The 20390-nt window shown below is 41.8% G+C and overlaps 1 protein-coding gene across 1 annotated transcript in view; it reads left to right on the top strand.

Moving 5' to 3' along the window:
• Window positions 1-4732: 4732 nt before the first annotated feature.
• The window catches only part of LOC144485286 (extracellular calcium-sensing receptor-like), a 28362-nt gene continuing 12704 nt past the window's right edge, over window positions 4733-20390 (top strand). Inside the window, exons 1-3 of the mRNA XM_078203495.1 lie at window positions 4733-4851; window positions 8097-8382; window positions 15250-16056. Of these exons, the coding sequence (XP_078059621.1) occupies window positions 8131-8382; window positions 15250-16056 (1059 nt within the window). The 5' untranslated portion in view covers window positions 4733-4851; window positions 8097-8130. The remainder of the gene's footprint in view (window positions 4852-8096; window positions 8383-15249; window positions 16057-20390) is intronic.

Genomic DNA, 20390 nt, shown 5'->3' with positions numbered 1-20390 from the left:
ATGCTGAATGATTTTACGGAGCCGCAATCTCCTTCTGGAGCATTTAATTATAACCGCATTGAAATATGAGAGCGCATTGGAATGGTTGCAGTTGTTGCTGGTTTGACAGCATTAAGTTCCAGTCCTGAATCATTGCACAACAATTGTCTAAGGAATTTTACCCGACAGAACAATGAAAGTTGGAGAAACTTCCTTTTCATGTTATTCAGCCTTGGAATCGCAACAAAAATGTTTACTTGACGAACGCACATCTGGTAAAGCAGTGACAGAATGCATTTCAAATATAACTATGTTGCAAGTATTTCCGTTGATTTTCAAAAACCCGAGGTAGAGCGAGGCGTCTGTAATAAACATGATAGGGGAGTCAAAAGGAACTGTGCGATCATGCCCCTAACTCTCCAAAAACTAAAGTGCGTTTAGGATACATTCAACGCCATAAACATCGATTAAGGAAGCCGGACTGACTTTATCTCAGGCGACCAACTCCTAGCGTGAGTATGATATTCCAAAGACCCCAAGCATGATAGCTTGATCGAATTCACCTTCAAGTATTGGGTTACCGGGAGAGCTGCAACACCTTGTATCCATATAAATGACCGGGAAATCTCTTCAATTCGCTGGAACAGGACATTATTTTCATTGCTGGATGCGACTGGAACGCTAATACCGATCCTCATGAGCTTACCACCGCTGGCGGAAAGGGAAATAAAATCCTTGGCTAGTTAAAGGGAAAAACTATTTGTTGTGTATCAGAAACAATGACAGCACTGTCTCTAAAAGCCGAGGCATGGGGAAGCCATCGAGTAGAGAAGTCACCATGTTTAAGACGGTTTCCAAAAGTTAGATAATACCTATTATTGATACTTTACGTTTTCTGTGTGTTGCGAGCTGTGTCAGTAATATTTACACCCAGACTCTGTGTGTCACAGGAGGAATATCGCCATAAGTTTAGTTGAAGACGACCCTCTGTTTCATTTCATAAGGAATGTCTTGCAGGGAAATAGCTGCCTCGATAATCACTCAATGGGTATTTCGCTGAAGAAGTAGCCGCTGGACCCCATCTTCGGCCATATCACTGCCTACACCATAATGGCATCATACTTGGAAGAACAGCAAGAAGAGACAGGTCTTCAGGGCGTTGTTAACGTGCCAGAGAGCTTTCCACTGCTTGATGCACTGAGCATAAGTGAAGGTGAGGTGCAGGGAGCTGAAGCAATGGGCAGGGTGGTCAATCCGCAGAAAATAGGTGAAGGACCATCCGACGCGGAAAAGCCGAGAGCCCATTTCTCAAGGATTCCGTCTTCTAAAGAAGCTCAAAAATATAAGCGTGCAGCAGAGACAACTTTTAGGCAAGTGGTTCAGAATATGGAAGAATGGGAGAAGAAGCTCTCTTCCATCGCTCTTAAATTGGACAAAGTTTGTTGTGACCTGAAGGAAACAATGGAGACTGTGAATCAACAACAACATCCGGGCCATCAAGGCCCGAAGAGCAGCTTCTAAAAACATTATTACCTTTCATCTAACTGTGCTGCCAGTGATGTTTTTAACTGAACAGTTTCACAAAGCTGCAATAAACCGGTTTGAAAGGGTTCGGTCTTCAGTGATTTTGACTGGATTCTTGAATAAAAAAGATTTAGTGGCGGTCTGATCGAAGCATTTAAAATGCTAAACGTTTTCGGTCGGGTTGGTGTAGATAAATATTTCCGAGGTGGGATAGTCCAAATCAATGGGGTATCAACTTAAAATTAGAGCCACGATATTCATAATAGAAACGAGGAAGCACATTTCGGAAAGGGAAATTTAATTTTGAAAACTGCACCCTTCAAAATTTCAAGAATTAGGTCAGGGTATCGGAGAATAATGATCAAAAGCGAGCAAATTGAATTGTGGAGCTGATCAGCCATTGCATGTTTGAATAAGGAGCATATTTAAGAGTAGGAATGGGATGCACCTGTCCTCATGATCATTCGAATAGGTCCTCGAAGCCTTTGCGAACATTAGCTGGCTGCAAAGCTATATGCAGATGTCATTTAATCTTTGGAGAGTCACATGGAATTCGCTGCTTTAAGATATTTCCAATGCTTCCAAAAGAGGAATGCATGCTTTGCATCCATCTTCCTGATAGCATGGAAACTGTGTGTTCGTTTGGGCAGCTGCTGCTACCAGATAAGCTTCATTTCAATTTTCTAAAGCTATTGAGACCCTCACTAGCGCCACTGTCCATATTACCTAACTCAGACACACCATTTTGGAGCAGTGGATGTGAAAAACGTGCACATAAGCTCGTTTGCTCAAATGATAGGTACAATATATTTTTAAAACTTTTAATGCAGATCAATACCATGAACGGGCGTGTTGTTTTATGAGAAAAGGTTGGATAGGGGAATGAAAAGTGTTAGGATGTCGCCGGGAATGCAGAGTTGAGGTTAAAAGCAGATCAACCAGGATCGTAATGAACGGTGGAGCACGCACCAGGGTGGATGACTATTTATGCCCCTAATTAAAATGTTCATAAATTCGCATGTTTGCATATTAGAGTGGATGTCGGAGCATTTATTGGCCTCTAAAATAAAGCTGGATTAGCCACGAAGAGTTCTGTACATAGGGCTGAGTAATTATTGTACCTTTAGAATTTTGTATGAATAAATTTATCAAAAAAAACTGAACCAACAAGCGGCATGTTGCTGGTTGGAGTTATTGGCATTTAGGTGAATTGAGCTGTGGTTTCTGTATTTTGTTTTTCGTGGTGCTTTTCTTCCTTCAGCTGATATTTTCTTCCATGACTGTGGGCGGCACGGTAGCACAGTGGTTAGCACTGTTGCTTCATAGCTCCAGGGACCTGGCTTGGGTCACTGCCTGTGTGGAGTTTGCACATTCTCCTCGTGTCTGCGTGGGTTTCCTCCGGGTGCTCCGGTTTCCTCCCACAGTCCAAAGATGTGCGGGTTAGGTTGATTGGCGATGCTAAAAAGAAATTGCCCCATAGTGTCCTGAGATGCATAGGTTAGAGGGATTAGTGGGTAAACGTGTAGGGATATGGGGGTAGGGCCAGGTGGGATTGTGGTCGGCGCAGACTCGATGGGCCAGATGGCCTCTTTCTGCTCTGTAGGGTTTCGGTGATTATGTTCTGGCAGTTTCCCCTTCCTTCAGTCCTGCCCGACATGTCAACATCGCTGTCCATTGTAATTTAATTGAATATTCCTCTTACCTTCACTCTGTGATCATAGTATTAAGCGTTCAGGATGGATAATGCTATTTTTTACTACTGCACCCCATAGCCTCAAAGGATCATAGAATAATTACCCTCCCGGTTGAACTACTTTTTTTGACCCATTCAATTAGCTTTTAATAAATTGGATGGTTAGGTAATTGAAAGTTATCATCGTTTTGGGAGACCGCGCAAAACGAATGATATCGTACCAGCCGACTAAAGCACACATCTCCGGCCTTTCATTTCTCTTGAATTACATGAAAAGGAATTTCGGAAGAGGTATAAAACCGCTGGCGAACGTGAAATCAACATTTTCACCCTATTGCCAAGATACACATTTTTTGTAAAGAAATAAAAAACATTTTTTCAACAATAATACTTCCTTTTGTTATGTATGTGTAACAAACTCCATCTTTCGCTGCACATCGGCCATTGGAAATCGCATTTTGATTACCATTATTTACGTATAAGTCAATGAAATAGACAATGCAGCTTATTTTTCCTGAAGGAAAGTAATGAACTAGTAGGGTTTTCACGAAGAGTTCTTCAATTCGGACGCTAGCCTGTATATTCAGTATAAGGCACGCAAAATCAGGTCCTAACATTTCATGCAGGTTTTGAAGCCATCTTCGCCAGCCTGCATACAACAACAGCAACAGACGCGTTCTGGAAGAGTCCATCTGACTTCCAGCCCGCTCTATACTCCAACCAAACGCTTCGCCCACAGGTATTTTCTGGATGCTTGGGCCACCTTTCATGTTAATGATTGGGAATGGTGGCCACATCAAGAGGTCTCTCTCTTGCTCTCTCATTTATGAACCATATCATGCAGCTGCTTCCAAACTAAAATGCAACTAATTGACCGTTCAACATTGTGACCCCTTCTGCCATCCTTAATTGGACGACAAGAATGTCACCTGACCATTAACTGGCCACTTTGGGGGAGTCACATTAATAAGTGTCCCTCGCAGTGCAGGCTTCTGACCCCAAATGGGGCCTATCCACATGAATCAAAAAGCCCGTCGGATACATCCTGCCCCTCCATCATTCCTCTAAGTATTTCGAATTTAAACAATTGTGCCTCCTCGAAACAATTGTCATGCCATCCCAAATATTTCTCTGATTAGGGAAAGAAATCGCCCGAGGATCTTTTGAATGATAACTTTATTTCATAATTTGCATTCATACTGTCTGGTTTGAGTTTCATTACTTGCTCCTGAACAGTTAATTAATCTTCTTTCACTGATGTTTCCATCTCCCTGGATAATTGTGTTCAATCACAACACCGCCAGTATGAAGTCAATTGAGAATATGATACGTCTTAATTAATATTTTGTGTAACTATTAGCCTTCGGCGACAAATAACGTTTATATAGATGCTGCATTGAATTATCAGACCATTGTTGAGTATAGATGCGGCTGCACTTTTTCAAAATGCGTTCCAGATTCGGTCTTTTTTACCTCTCGTGTGCCTATGTCCTCGGGAACGTTAACACTGTTTGCAAAATAGAAAGGAAGTTTAACTTGCCAAAATTGGTAAGTAATAGGGTAATAACAATTGGAGGACTGTTCCCCGTTCACTTCAGAGTTGCCAAGCCCGATTTGACATTTAAAACCACGCCGGAATCTTTGCATTGTGAAGGGTGAGTTGCAATTTACTGTATATGATTGGAAGCAAGGTGTCATCATGTTAAACATAAGACAGAATTATTAGCTGGCTCACGACAATCTCGACTAAATCATAACTGGAACTTATATCTTAGCGTTGTTAGTCATTAAAATGTAATCTAATTAATTGGGTAATTCGCCAAATCATCATCATTTGTCGCAAACTGGGGTGCCGGAATCAGGCTTCTTTCCAGCAATGTTGTTTTTCTTATTTTAAACCAAAGATGAAAGGCCATCACGTAAACTGTTTCTAAAATATGATAGGATTATGAATGTGTTGAAGATTGCTCTCGTGTATCCCTGAAGGTAATTTTGGCATTTAAAATTCGGAAGGTTATTGATGTGATCTCGGGTTCGAGAGATTAAGATCCAGAATCTTTATGACCTTGTAATTGGAGTTCATAGAAACAAGAACGACAGTTAGTTGAACGCTCTCTCAAGAAGTATGCGCATGGGATATTCTAGTATTATTGAAATGAGTGCTGAGCATATGGGGGACCGCACGATGTAGATAAATGTTGAAGACTAAGGATCAAATGATTAGACCATCAGAGCATTATTTTCCTGCACCCTAGTCTTTAACTGCAGAAACACATGAGATTAATTTAGTGGACTAAAACGGCTCAGAATCGGGAATTCAATACAACATGCTGAGCGTACTCAGCGTGTCGTCCTGTATTTCTGGAGAGAATAGATGGGCGGGATTTAACGGCCTCGCTCGTCCCGAAACCATAAAATCCGGCCCGAGGTCAACGGACCTTTCCCCGATTCCCCAGGCGGGAGGGACTCTCAGATGTACTCAGTTCATTCGAGTTGGATGACATTCAACTGTTTATTATATATGGTTTATGTTGAAAGTTATGATAATATTTCAACAGCTGTCCATATTCAAAACGCGTATAGAGCATGTCCTGCTGGTTATAGAATTACGAATAATTTTACTTCGCGGAAAATCAGGCGGTTTCTATAACGAAGGCCCGCCTCCCAGTGGGAGCTAATGTACGGAAGACAAGTTGAAATTTTGCATGGCTGGCCTTTGTTAAGCCTTTCCGAAATCTACGCTTCGCTGGCTAGTTGCCTTTAAAATAATGGCGATGAGCTGCCTTCTTGTACTGGTGGGACAGCTGCGGTGTAGGTACACTCATATTGTTGTTAGGGAGGAAGTTCCAGGATTTTGATCCAGTAACAATGAAGAAACGGCGATATATTTCCATGTTAGGATGGTGAGTAACTTGGAGGGGAACCTCCTGGTGGTGATGCTCCCATCTATCTGTTGCATTTATCAGTCTAGATGGTAGCGGACATGAGTTTCGAGGGTGCTTTCTAAGGAATCTTGATGAGCATCCACAGTGTATCTTGCAGATGGTACACACGGCTGTCACTGCCCGTCGGTGGTGGTGTGAGGGAATGCTTATGGTATTCCCGGATTGGTGAACAATAATCATTAAAGATGATTTTCAACTCCGATGGCGCGTTGCCAGATTCCTTATAAATGAATATCTTATATTAATTTGAAATTGCTTATATTCAATATTTGGAAATTAACCTATCAACTTATCCGTATTGAGACGAGAAAAAACAAGTTCGATAATTTAATGTGTACAGTTAACATGTGAGCAACTGTCCGTTGAAACATATTTCCTTGCTGTTTTTGGCAGTAGAATGCTCAAATAATTCATACGTTACGAGATGGTACCATCACAAAGATTATCCATATCCACTCCCGTATCATTCCCCCGTCGACGCCTCAGCTCCTTGAAGACGCTGAGCGGACGGAACTTTACCGCCCCGCCCGCCACGGGAATTGCAGCGGGCGAGGGGCGGACCATGGAAATGTCCGATGAACTCCCGCGGGATTTTATGGTTTCGGGCCGAGCGAGGCCGTAAAATCTATTGAACAAGCTCGTGATCATCCACCCGAATACTGCCCACCTGATTCTGTGACAAACTCTGTTCGATAATGCCCCTGTGAAATGTCGCTGCACTAAGAGAGTACTAAAATTGCTGATATATCCAACTTTCAACCTTTGCCGATTTGGGTCGGTGCTTAGAGGGTAGTCATAGGGATAGGCATTAGTGCGTAGCATCCTGATTCCAGGTCTTAGAGTATTGGCACAAATCGACTCAATTCTAATGCTGTACTAAACTCGAAGAGAGACGAGAAGTTTAAAACATAAATTTATCATGTTCCCTATTTCATGCTAAAGAAAAACTAATATATTTCAACTTTAGCATTCGATCCTCGGAAAACTGGAATGCGGCTTCCGCCTATTGTCGAACTGGTCCAATTTCCCTCCCTATAAACTTCAGTAGCGAATTGATAATGCTCGTTGTTTTGCAAGAGATACATTTCAAAGCCATTCTCTACCATCTTGCAGTTAAGCTGTAAAGTAATTATTACCACCCAGCCCAGCCCCACCACGATAGCAATTTTTTCATTAGGCGTCAGATATTTTGTGGATTCTTTATCGATGTTGATGCTAGCGGAAAACTGCCGGCCTGCCTTCTGCTGAAAAACGTGCCCAATTTTAATTTCGATTTAGCTCCATGCCGCTCATGCTTTGATTATACACCTAACTAATTTACAAAATTCCTGGGCAGGAGAACAGCAATCGAATAATAAAGGAAGGTGCAATAAATAATGCATTCCACACGATGGTAAATCTTCAATTTGATAAATGGATTTGCATTGTTATTAATGATCGTTGGAATATCAGAAGAACTCCGTATTTACGATGGAACTGGTAATGGGGCGTTGTCCTTAACGTAGGATAACATCAAATTTACGGGTTGGCAGTTTACAAATTAACGAACTCAGCATCACTGTAAAAGTTGCCTACGAGGTCTGATTCGTTGGACATGTTCAAAGTGAACAATCAGCAAATCTTCGTTTGAACAGTGTGCATTGGAAGTCCAAGTCTAGTTATTCGATCTCGACTTCTTGTCCCTCCACTCTTGGTCTCCCATGTTAAAAATCCTATTAAGTTCCTTCCATATCTTACATTAAAATATCAGTCTTGCTTTAGTTTCTCTAGCGGTCAACCTTATCTTTTCAACGAACATAGAGGTTACTTCTTTCAAAGGAGACAATTGATTCTGCGTAAAATGGTGTTCGTGTTTATTTTATTGTGAGAAACATTTAGTGGACAGCGACCATATTCAATCATTTTGTGTTTTCGAACTAATCTGAATAAGTACTCAGGTGGAATGTGTTGATTAGTTTCAATTTCAGAGCATTTCGGTGGGTGCAGACAATGATATTTACTATAGATGAAATAAATAGAGACCAACGATTACTTCCAAATATAACTCTCGGTTATCGGATCTTCGACTCCTGCGACACTCACTTTCAGGCTCTCCGAGCTGCTGTTACACTTATCAACGGACAAGAAGAAGCGGTGAATGATAACGACTGTACTCCTTCAACACTTGCCATCATAGGAGACTCTGGATCAACCCAGTCCATGGTGGTAACACGAATGCTTGGGCTTTTCAGAATTCCATTGGTACAGTATTTCTAATGTATTTACAATATGTAATTGACTTTCAATCTAACAAGTTAACTGCTAATGATAGGTGAATATAACTCATGTCAGAACTTCCTGATTCAACACAATTATGCTTCAAAAAATAATTTCTAATTTTGTTGAAGGGCAAGCCGGAATGAGGCTATTATACTTTACTTCAGTACCTCTTGATTAAGGAAAGTGACAGAAATATAGGCGCTGCTCTTGCTGTGCGGGTGGTTGTGTATTGAGCCTGGCTTAAGTTTGATCAAAAGTTGTCTCAGTTGTAATACTCCCCGTGCTCTCTTTATCTATCTATCTATCTATCTATCTATCTATCTATCTATCTATCTATCTATCTATCTATCTATCTATCTATCTATCTATCTATCTATCTATCTATCTATCTATCTATCTATCTATCTCTCTGTCTGTCTTTCTGTCTATCTATCTATCGTTCTGTCTGTCTGTCTGTCTATCCATCTATCTACCTGTCTGTCTATCTATCTATGTAGTTTCATGAGTGAAGAATGGTACTTCCGTGATAAGTGAACCCTTGTAAATGAAGTCCAGCATTTGCCAGTGCCTTTCAAAAAGGATGAATGGCGCATTTAAAGCCAAACTGTATTTTAGCTGAAATATCGAATTACAGCTTTTCCTGTTTAACTGATGTATAAGAATAAAGGTTAATGAGGTAAATTTTCAACTTCCAGCCTGCGCGTAAAATTGTCTTTCTTGTTCGACAGGTCATGAGAGGACACATGCGATTATCTTGTCCATTGATGTTAATGGAATTAGGATCGTTTGACCTTGAAAACTGGCGTTCTTCCTGCAAGATTGTTTTTGTCCTCCAGAGCCATGACCAAAGTTAAAAGCATTCTTTGGCAGTTGTCCTATCGTTCTGTTTTTGTAATGAGAGTTTAAAATGCAAAGGGTATCGCATCGATAGCCTGCTGCAGATCTGCCTAATTTCATGCTCCATTGAAGTCATGTATCCTGAGAAAGTAGCGGTATAGGTAATACACTTGGGCGGGTAAAATAAATGTTACTATTGCCAATTGACCCATGAAGTGGAAAAGGAGAATGAATCCCTTCGTGGAAATGTCTGTCCAACCGTTTGATTTAAATGTCCTCATCACTATTGAGAAAAGATCTTTTACGAAAACACTGTTGTGGGAATAGGCTGAAGTAAAAAAGGATTGAAATCGTAAGATACTGACCAGACCATAAATTCTGGCGAAACGTTTTTCTTCTGAATCGTTAACATTTTTCTTCAAAAATGGTTCCTGGCTTGTTATTTTCAGCACTTTTTTTCTTCATTTCCAGTATCTTCAGTATTTTATTATCATACAAAAAATCGGACTCCATTGAATTCATGAAAACAACACCTCCTCCACCAAAGTTAAAAACGGGCCCACGTTTGACAGTAGGATGAGTTCCATCACGGCGATGCTTCCTGAAAACAACCCTCTCTAAATTAATATCAAGTAGCAACCTTTTTCTTATGACATATCTTAATTCCACAATTTACCAGATGAATATAGTCACGAAGTGCAGCTAAACTTTGGAGACCAGGAAGAACGGTTCAGGCGGTAGTGCATGTTGGCATTCAGCAATTACGAAAGCTTTAAGGGCTTTCTTCTTGAACACTCTGGTGCTTCTAGGTTGACTGTGTATGATGATGTTGATGGACAAAATATGCAGCCACATGGGTAATCCTAACTTCCGTCGCTTGAGAAAAACGGGGATTTATCCACATTTATTTCTGAATAGTCCAAAAAGAATTCACGGGAAGTTACCTGAACCCCGTCATTTGCACGGCGTTTTCCATTGCGCAAGAAGTCCATTCGTTATTCGTTACAGCATACGATCAACATGTTTCGCACATCCATTGTGTTACGTTTTTTCAATATGGATAATGTTCTCCACCATGCACCCATAATGTACAGTTGAGGCATTAGAGACAGGGGTTGAGCGCCTTTATACAAGTCTCCCGATTTTCAGATGGAGGTCCAATCCTTCTTATGATGCTGCAAAAGTTTAAATTACTGCCGTTGATAATAAAAATTGGGCTCGATTTAATTCATTTAAGCACCTTGTACTCCAAAACAGTTAAAAATGGGCCCACGATTGAAAGTAAGATTAGTTCCATCATGGCCGGTCTTTTTGTGTCAGAAAAGAAATAGGCGGCTGAAAATTCTGCTGCGTTACCAAGCAAGCTCAATTACCTGCATCGGGTGCGGATACTTGATTGCCCCAGGATATATTATTGAAGGATGTTATTCGTTCAGTGACTCAAACAAAGTTGGTCAAACAATTGTCTTAAAATACCAAGACGTCAAATTGTCCTGTTAAGTCGAACGAATTGGCCGCATATCTCGTTAGATTTACATTTGAGTACTGTTTAATCCAAAAGCAAATTATCCAGAAGGAAAGCCCGGCCAGGTGATAGAAGTTTCAGTAGGAGAGGATTTCGGGAACAGTGATCATAATTCATAATTCATAAATCATAATTTCGTAAGTTTTCATGTGCTTGAGGATAAGGACAAGAGCGGTCCTCGGGCGAAGGTGTTAAATTGGGGGAAGACTAACTACAAAAAACATTAGGCAGGATCTGGAGAATGCAGATTGCAGGAGGCTATTTGTGGGTAAATCAACATCCGACATGTGGGAGTTTTTCAAATGTTTGGAATTCAGGACAGGCATGTGCCTGTGAGGCTGGTAGGTAAGTGTGGCAAGTATCTGGAACAGTGGATAACGAGGGATATTGTGAGCATTGTCAGAAAGGAAAATGAAGGATTGGTAAGGTCTAAAAGGCTTAGAGCAGATGAAGCCCTTGAAGAATATAAAGAACGTACGAAAGAATGTAAGGAAGGAGTTAGGAGAGCTAAAAGGGGTCATGGAAAATCCTTGGCAAGCAGGATTAAGGCAAATCCTAAGACGTTGTATACATATGTAAAGAGCAAGATAGTAGCCAGGGAAAAGGTTGGTCCACTCAAGGATAGTGGAGGGAATCTATGCATGGAACCAGAGGAAATGGGCAAGATAGTAAATGAATATTTTACCTCAGTATTCACCAAAGAGAGGAACATGATGGATGAGGAGCCTAGGATAGCGTGTGTAGATATTCTGGGTCATATCGATTTCAAAAAGCAGAAGGTGTTGGGTGTATTAAAAAACATTAAAGTAGATAGGTCCCCAGGGCCTGATGGGATCTACACCAGGCAAGGGTGGAAATTGCAAGGGCATTGACAGAAATCTTTATATCCTCGTGGCGACAGCTGAAGTTCTGGAAGACTGCAGGATAGCCAATGTTGTTCCATTGTTTAAGAAGGGCAGCAGGAATAATCCAGGAAATTATAGGCCGGTGAGCCTGACGTCAATGCTAGGGAAATATTTGGAAAATATTCTCAGGGACAGGATTTACTCACATTTGGAAACAAATTGACTTATTAGTGATAGCACGGTTTTGTGAAGGGGAGCTGGTGCCTCACAAACTTGATCAGGTTTTTCGAGGAAGATAGATGAGGGAAAGGCAATGGATGTTGCATACATGGACTTCAGTAAAACCCTTGACAAAGTACCTCATGGCAGACTGGTACGAAAGGTGAAGTCACGTGGGATCAGAAGAGAGCTGGCAAGATGGATACAGAACTGGCTTAACCATAGAAGACAGAGGGTAGCAGTGGAGGGGTACTATTCTGAATGAAGGGCTATGACTAGCGGTGTTCCACAGGAATCAGTTGTGGTACCTTTGCTGTTCATAGTATATAGAAGTGAGTTGGAGGAAAATGTAGCTGGTCTGATTAGCAAGTTCACAGATGACACATAAATTTGTGGAGTTCCAGATAGTGAAGAGGATTGTCAGAGGATATAACAAGACATAGACCGGTTGGAGACTAGGGTGGAGAAATGGCAGAAGGAGTTTAATTTGGACAAGTGTCAGATAATACATTTTGGAAGGTCCAATGCGGAATTATCAAGTAAATGGTAAAACCCTTAGGAGTATTCAATTCTGGTCACCACACTACCAAAAGGATGTGGAGACTTTGGAGAGGGTACAGAAACGATTTACCAGGATGTTGCCTGGTATGGAGGGCATTAGCGATGAGGAGAGGTTGGAGAAACTTGGTTTGTTCTCACTGGAGCGACGGAAGTTGAGGGGAGACCTGATAGAAGTCTACAAGATTATGAGAGGCATGGACAGAGTGGATAGTCAGAAGCTTTTTCCCAGGGTGGAAGAGTCAATTACTAGGGGGCATAGGTTTAAGGTGCGAGGGGCAAGTTTTAAAAGAGATGTACGAGGCAGATTCTTTACACAGAGAGTGGTGGGTGCCTGGAACTCGTTGCCGGGGGAGGTAATGGAAGCGGATATGCTAGTGGCTTTTTAGTAAGGCGTTTGATAAGGTCCCCCATGGTCGGCTTATGATGAAAGTGAGGAGGTGTGGGATAGAGGGAAAGTTGGCCGATTCGATAGGTAACTGGCTGTCTGACGGAAGACAGAGGGTGGTGGTCGATGGAAAATTTTCGGATTGGAGGCAGGTTGCTAGCGGTGTGCCGCAGGGATCAGTGCTTGGTCCTCTGCTCTTTGTGATTTTTATTAATGACTTAGAGGAGGGGGCTGAAGGGTGGATCAGTAAATTTGCTGATGACACCAAGATTGGTGGAGTAGTGGATGAGGTGGAGGGCTGTTGTAGGCTGCAAAGAGACATAGATAGGATGCAAAGCTGGGCTGAAAAATGGCAAATGGAGTTTAACCCTGATAAATGTGAGGTGATTCATTTTGGTAGGACTAATTTAAATGTGGATTACAGGGTCAAAGGTAGGGTTCTGAAGACTGTGGAGGAACAGAGAGATCTTGGGGTCCATATCCACAGATCTCTAAAGGTTGCCACTCAAGTGGATAGAGCTGTGAAGAAGGCCTATAGTGTGTTAGCTTTTATTAACAGGGGGTTGGAGTTTAAGAGCCGTGGGGTTATGCTGCAACTTTACAGGACCTTGGTGAGACCACATTTGGAATATTGTGTGCAGTTCTGGTCACCTCACTATAAGAAGGATGTGGAAGCGCTGGAAAGAGTGCAGAGGAGATTTACCAGGATGCTGCCTGGTTTGGAGGGTAGGTCATATGAGGAAAGGTTGAGGGAGCTGGGGCTGTTCTCTCTGGAGCGGAGGAGGCTGAGGGGAGACTTAATAGAGGTGTATAAAATGATGAAGGGGATAGATAGAGTGAACGTTCAAAGACTATTTCCTCGGGTGGATGGAGCTATTACAAGGGGGCATAACTATAGGGTTCGTGGTGGGAGATACAGGACGGATATCAGAGGTAGGTTCTTTACGCAGAGAGTGGTTGGGGTGTGGAATGGACTGCCTGCAGTGATAGTGCAGTCAGACACTTTAGAAACATTTAAGCGCTTATTGGATAGGCACATGGAGCACACCAGGATGATAGGGAGTGGGATAGCTTGATCTTGGTTTCAGATAACGCTCGGCACAACATCGTGGGCCGAAGGGCCTGTTTTGTGCTGTACTGTTCTATGTTCTATGTTCTATGGCTTTTACGAGGCATCTTGACAAGTACATGAATGAGGTGGGAATAGAGGGATATGGTCCCCGGAAGCGTAGGGAGTTTTAGTTAAGTCAGGCAGCATGATCGGTGCAGGCCTGGAGGGCCGAAAGGCCTGTTCCTGTGCTGTAATTTTCTTTGTTCTTTGTTCTTTATTGACAGGCAGAGAGATCTGAGCGTACATGTCCACTGATCACTGAAAGTGGCAATGCAGGTGGATAAGTTAGTCAAGAAGGCATACGACATGCTTGCCGTCATCGATCGGGATATTGAGTATAAAAATTCGCAAGACATGCTGCAGCTGTACAGAAGCTTAGTTAAGCCTCATTTAGAATATTGTGTACAATTCTGCTCAACACACTACCAGAACTATGTGGATGCTTTGGAGGGGATACAACAGAGGTTTACTTGGTTGTTGCCTTGTCTGGAAGGTATTATCTATGAAGAGGTTGGATAAACTCGGCTTGTTCTCACTGGAACGGTGGATGTTGAGGGGTCAGGTTTGCAAGATTATGAGGGGCATGGACAGAGTGGATAGTCAGATGCTCTTTTCTAGGATGGAAAAGTCACGTACTCGGAGACATATGCTTAAGGTGCGTGGGGAAAAGTTGAGAGGAGATGTGGGAGGCAAGTTCTTTTTCACGGAGGGTGGTGAATGCCTGGAACAGGCTGTCCGGAAAGGTTTTGGGAGCAGGCAAGATAGCAGCATTTAAAGCGCAACTTAGACGAAAACATAAATAGGATGGGAATGGAAGGATATGGACTCCGTAAGTACGTGCCGTTATAGGTCAGGCAGGCATCATGAACGGCGCAGGCTTGGAGGGCCGAAGGGCCTCTTCCTGTGCTGTACTTTTCTTTGTTCTTTGTTCTATTGCTGATGCAGGACAGCTGAACAAGAAACAACAAATGCTGAAATTATTCAACAGGACGGGCAGCATCTTTAGAGCGGGAAACGTAGTTAACATTTCAGGTCAATAATTCCACGAACGTCGTTTCTCTCCATTGATATTGCTTGACCGACTCCGAATTTCTAGCATTTTCCGTCTTTTTAAAAAATTGATGAGTAAATTGTTGGGAACATTAATGTATCATTTCAATTATTTTGTGTCTTAATTTTTCAAGGGGGGAAATATCATTAATATCAATTCTGTGGAAGGGTCACGAAACGTGGACTCGAAACGTTAACTCTTTCTCTCTCCACAGATGCCGCCAGGCCCGCTGGGTTTATCCAGCATTTTCTGTTTTTATCTCATTGATGTGAAGTTTCGTAGGGATCTGTAGATTGTAAATTTGGTCTTCTGCAGGTGAGCTACTTTTCTACTTGTGCCTGCCTGAGTGACAAAGCAGAGTACCCGGCCTTTCTTCGAACAGTGCCAAGTGATTACTTTCAAGTCAGAGCTTTGGCGCAGCTTGTGAAACATTTTGGATGGAGCTGGGTGGGAACAATCGCGGGAGATGATGACTACGGTCGATATGGCATTCAGATGTTCAGTGAACAAATTGAGGCTCTCGGAATGTGCATTGCTTTCTCTCACACGATTCCAAAAGTAAGCACCACGGAGAAGATTGAAGCGATTGTCAACTCCATCCGAAAAAGCCGTGCCAGGGCCATACTTGTCTTCGCCATTGAACAAGACACTGACACCCTGGTGCAGGAAGTAACGCGGCAAAATATTACCGGCATACAATGGCTCGCGAGCGAGGCCTGGGTGACGTCAGCCATGCTATCCAGCCAGCAAAATTCAATTTTGATTGGCACCCTCGGGTTCGCACTCCGTCGGGCACAGATACCAGGTCTTCAGCAGTTCCTGCAGAAGATCAACCCATCCACAGCTTCTCAAAATGCTTTGGTCGCAGAGTTTTGGGAAACGTTATTTCATTGCTCATTACAAACTTCGGCAAATGGCACAAGTCAATGCACAGGATCAGAGGACATAAAGAGCGACGTAAACATCTATTCGGATGTATCACAACTCAGAGTATCATATAATGTATACAAAGGAATCCATGCAATAGCTCACGCCCTTCACGATCTCTTCTCTTGTGAAGATGGGAAAGGACCGTTTGAAAATGATAGTTGTGCCAGCAGCGTGGATATTAAACCATGGCAGGTAAGAGATCGGTGACCGCATGCTAAAAAGAAATCTAAGTCGCGTTCCGTGGCAACAAAATTTCAAATATTCAAGGCAAGGATATATTATGTAAAGCGAGCCAGCTTTGCCATTTAATAATTTATATCTGTTGTGGAAGACAAAAGAACAGCCCTGAAAATTTGACGAACTAAGTGTTAAAGGACAATGGGGAACTAAATGTAGACGATATTACGAAGGGCACATTTATTGGATGAAATCAAGAAAGTAAAACCTGATCAATTTCACGATTAACATCAAAGGGGGTTCAAATATGTGAATGTAGAAACAGCGGTTGCTGTGCTTTTGATTTTCCATAATTCGTGCAAATGCACGAATTTTCTGGTTTGGAAGGCAGCAAATGTTAAATCGATATCCATTCAAGGGCAAAATGCTGAACGATAAGTTAATTGGCGAATTATCATTCGTAATGAAGATGCTAGAATTCATTATTAGAGACTCAGTGACACAACACATAGAAAAGGTTATGATTAGTTCGAAACAAGTTACGTTGAATCGAATCGAAGAGTCGACGGGGAGAAACAATGAATACAATGTACATGGATTCTTCAAAAGCTTTTCGATAAGGTCACATCAGAGGTTGTTACTGCTGACGGGGTTTCATAGGACTGTGGATAACCTATACTTTGCATAAAGGATTGATTCATTGACTGAAAAGAGAGATTGATTAACTGGGATTTTTAGTTTGGTGAGGTAAGCAGTGTACAGAGTGAGAGGAAAAGTGACCAGACCCGAACTATTTACTGTCGATGTCAAGGAACGGAAAGGAAGTAAAGGAACGGATGTAAGATTTTAGGGTTCTCTGGTATAAAGCATTAAATAAGAAAGAATCCTAATGTTCGAATGCTAAATGTTTAAAACTGGGAGTCTGCTTGACTTGCAAAGTACGGAAAATCTACACTTATCAACCAAATAGAACATAATAAACAGCATTTTATATCTAATTATCAAGAAGCAGTGAAACATAGTCCCTTCATCTCTCAGGATCATAAACGTTCACCTGCACAGGTGATGTATTTCTATCATTTTTTATTGTTGTGATGTTGAACAGCGTCCAGAAGAGTCATATCCCCAAAACACATTCCATCAAGAAAGACCATGATTTTCCAATTTTATCCTCAGACGTCCTATTTTACCTCCCGTAGAAATAGTCCAAATACGCCTCTTTCATTGGCTTAGGCTGCAAATCATCTCATCTCATTCCACGTATCACATCACTTTTTTTAAGAGTTGTAAACTGAGAATCTATCTCTTACTTCCTTCAGCTGCTTGGTGTTTACAATCCACGGCGAACAAATAATATGCTTCTTTTGGATGCAATAGTCACAAACAAAGCCTCATACCCTTGTCAGTAACATTGCATGTCATAATACTAGAAAATAAATGCTTCCTTCTAGTGCAGTCGTCCTGCCCACAACCATGTTTAATCAGTTATGACAAATCTTGGGCTTTTTACGTTCAAACTGTTTTTAGCCATTCATGAGAATTGATTGTTAAAAAACATCTAATCGTATCATGGGCAATTAAACAATAAACAGCTACTCCACCTCGAGCTCAGGAATTTGAAGTTGTAAAACAACAAAATATATATTAGAACAAAGAACAGTACAGCACAGGAAACAGGCCCTTCGGCCCTCCAAGCCTGTGCCGCTCCTTGGTCCAACTAGACCAATCGTTTGTATCCCTCCATTCCCAGGCTGCTCATGTGACGATCCAGGTAAGTCTTAAACGATGTCAGCGTGCCTGCCTCCACCACCCTACTTGGCAGCGCATTCCAGGCCCCCACCACCCTCTGTGTAAAAAGCATCCCTCTAATATCTGAGTTATACTTCGCCCCTCTCACCTTGAGCCCGTGACCCCTCGTGATCGTCACTTCTGATCTGGGAAAAAGCTTCCCTCCGTTCACCCTATCTATACCCTTCATAATCTTGTATACCTCTATTAGATCTCCCCTCATTCTCCGTCTTTCCAGGGAGAACAACCCCAGTTTACCCAATCTCTCCTCATGGCTAAGACCATCCATACCAGGCAACATCCTGGTAAACCTTCTCTGCACTCTCTCTAACGCCTCCACGTCCTTCTGGTAGTGCGGCGACCAGAACTGGACGCAGTACTCCAAATGTGGCCTAACCAGCGTTCTATACAGCTGCATCATCAGACTCCAGCTTTTATACTCTATACCCCGTCCTATAAAGGCAAGCATACCATATGCCTTCTTCACCACCTTCTCCACCTTCAAGGATTTGTGGACTTGCGCACCTAGGTCCCTCTGTGTTTCTATACTCCTGATGACTCTGCCATTTATTGTATAACTCCTCCCTACATTATTTCTTCCAAAATACATCACTTCCCATTCATCCAGATTAAACTCCATCTGCCACCTCTCCGCCCAATTTTCCAGCCTATCTATATCCTGCTGTATTGCCCGACAATGCTCTTCGCTATCCGTAAGTCCAGCCATCTTTTTGTCATCCTCAAACTTGCTGATTACACCAGTTACACCTTCTTCCAAATCATTTATATATATCACAAATAGCAGACGTCCCAGTACAGAGCCCTGCGGAACACCACTGGTCACAGACCTCCAGCCGGAAAAAGACCCTTCGACCACTACCCTCTGTCTCCTATGGCCAAGTCAGTTCTCCACCCATCTAGCCACTTCTCCTTGTATCCCATGAGCCTTAACCTTCTTAACCAACCTGCCATGTGGGACTTTGTCAAATGCCTTACTGAAATCCATATAGACGACATCCACGGCCCTTCCTCCATCAACCATTTTTGTCACTTCCTCAATATTCTTATAAACAACACTCTTTGTGTAAAGAATTCCACTAGCAGAAATTCAACGTGAACCATTTAATTTGAACTCCGGCTAACAAATAAATTGGTGACAATAAAATCTAGTAGAATTATCAAAATCTTACACTTGCTCATGATATAAAGCTAGGTAGGAAACTATGATTTGGGGAGGGCGCAGAGAGGTTGCACACGTTAAGTGAGTAGTAAAAATGCCAGCATAATGTGGAGATGATGAGATTACCATTTTGGTAGCAAAACTATAAAAGCAAAATTCCTTTTAACTAGACTAGACTAGAAAATATTGGAAGACAGAGGGGACAGAGGTTCCTGTAATAGAAGTGCCTGCTGAGATGCTAGATATATTGGTGTTGATTTTCTACAATTCCCTAGATTCTGGAAAGGTGTTATCGGATTGAAACATAGTGAATGTGACTGCTCTATTCAAGAAAGTGATTGAATGCATGAAACTACATGCCATTTAGATTAACATCTGTCGTAGGGAAATTGCTGCATTGTATTACGAAGTAGGTTATAGCATGAAACTTAGAAAATATCAGTGCAATCAGGAGCGTCAACTTTTTATTAAGGGAAATCATGGTTGACTGATTTATTTTAGTTTTTTGAGGAAGTAACAGGCGATGTGGATAAAGGAGAGCCTGTGTATGTGTTGTACGTTGATATCCAGAAAACATTTGACAAAATGCCACATTAAAGGTTCGTATGCATAACAAGAACTCGTGTGTAGAGCTTAACATGTTAACATAGACAGAGAATCAGTTAATTAACAAGAAACCGGGAGTAGACATAAATGCATATTTTTTGGTCGGGCACGATGTGGAGTGAGGTGCCACGTGGTCAGTGCTGGGGCCTCAACTATTTTCAATTTATAGCAATGATTTGGACGAAGGGACCGAATGTAAAGTCGCTAAATTTGCTCATGACAGAAATTTAGGAGGAAAAGTAAGTTGTGAGGAGGATGTAAAAAGTCTGTAACGGTACATAAATAGGTTAAGCAAGTGGGCAAAAAATTGGCAGATGAAGTTTGACGTGGGTAAATGTGAAAATTTCCAATTTGACAGCAAGAATAGTAAAGCAGGAAATTATATAAATGGAGCCAGTTTGTAGAACTCTGATGTACATAGATAAATAAGGAAAAGTTATTGTGTTGGAACAGCAAGTGATTAGAAAGTCAAATGAAATTTTGGTTTTTATTGCAAGGGGAATTTAATATAATAATAGCAAAGAAAGTAAAATACGATCGGTGCTGGAAATTTGAACTAAACACAGAAACCGTTGGATAAACTGAGCAGGTCTGACAGCATATGTGGCGAGAGAACAAGAATTAACCTTTCGAGTTCAATATGGCCCTTCTGCAGAACAGTTCTGTAGAGGGGTCATGTGGACACGGAACATTAACTTTGCTTCTCTATCTACATATGCCGCCAGTCCTACCGAGTTATCCAGTATTATCTGTTTTATTAGTAACATAGGGATGT

The sequence above is a fragment of the Mustelus asterias genome, chromosome 3 (assembly GCF_964213995.1).
Source record: "Mustelus asterias chromosome 3, sMusAst1.hap1.1, whole genome shotgun sequence".
NCBI lineage: Eukaryota > Metazoa > Chordata > Chondrichthyes > Carcharhiniformes > Triakidae > Mustelus > Mustelus asterias.
Note: the sequence above shows the minus strand (reverse complement) of the source record. Positions and strands in the feature narration are given on the sequence as shown.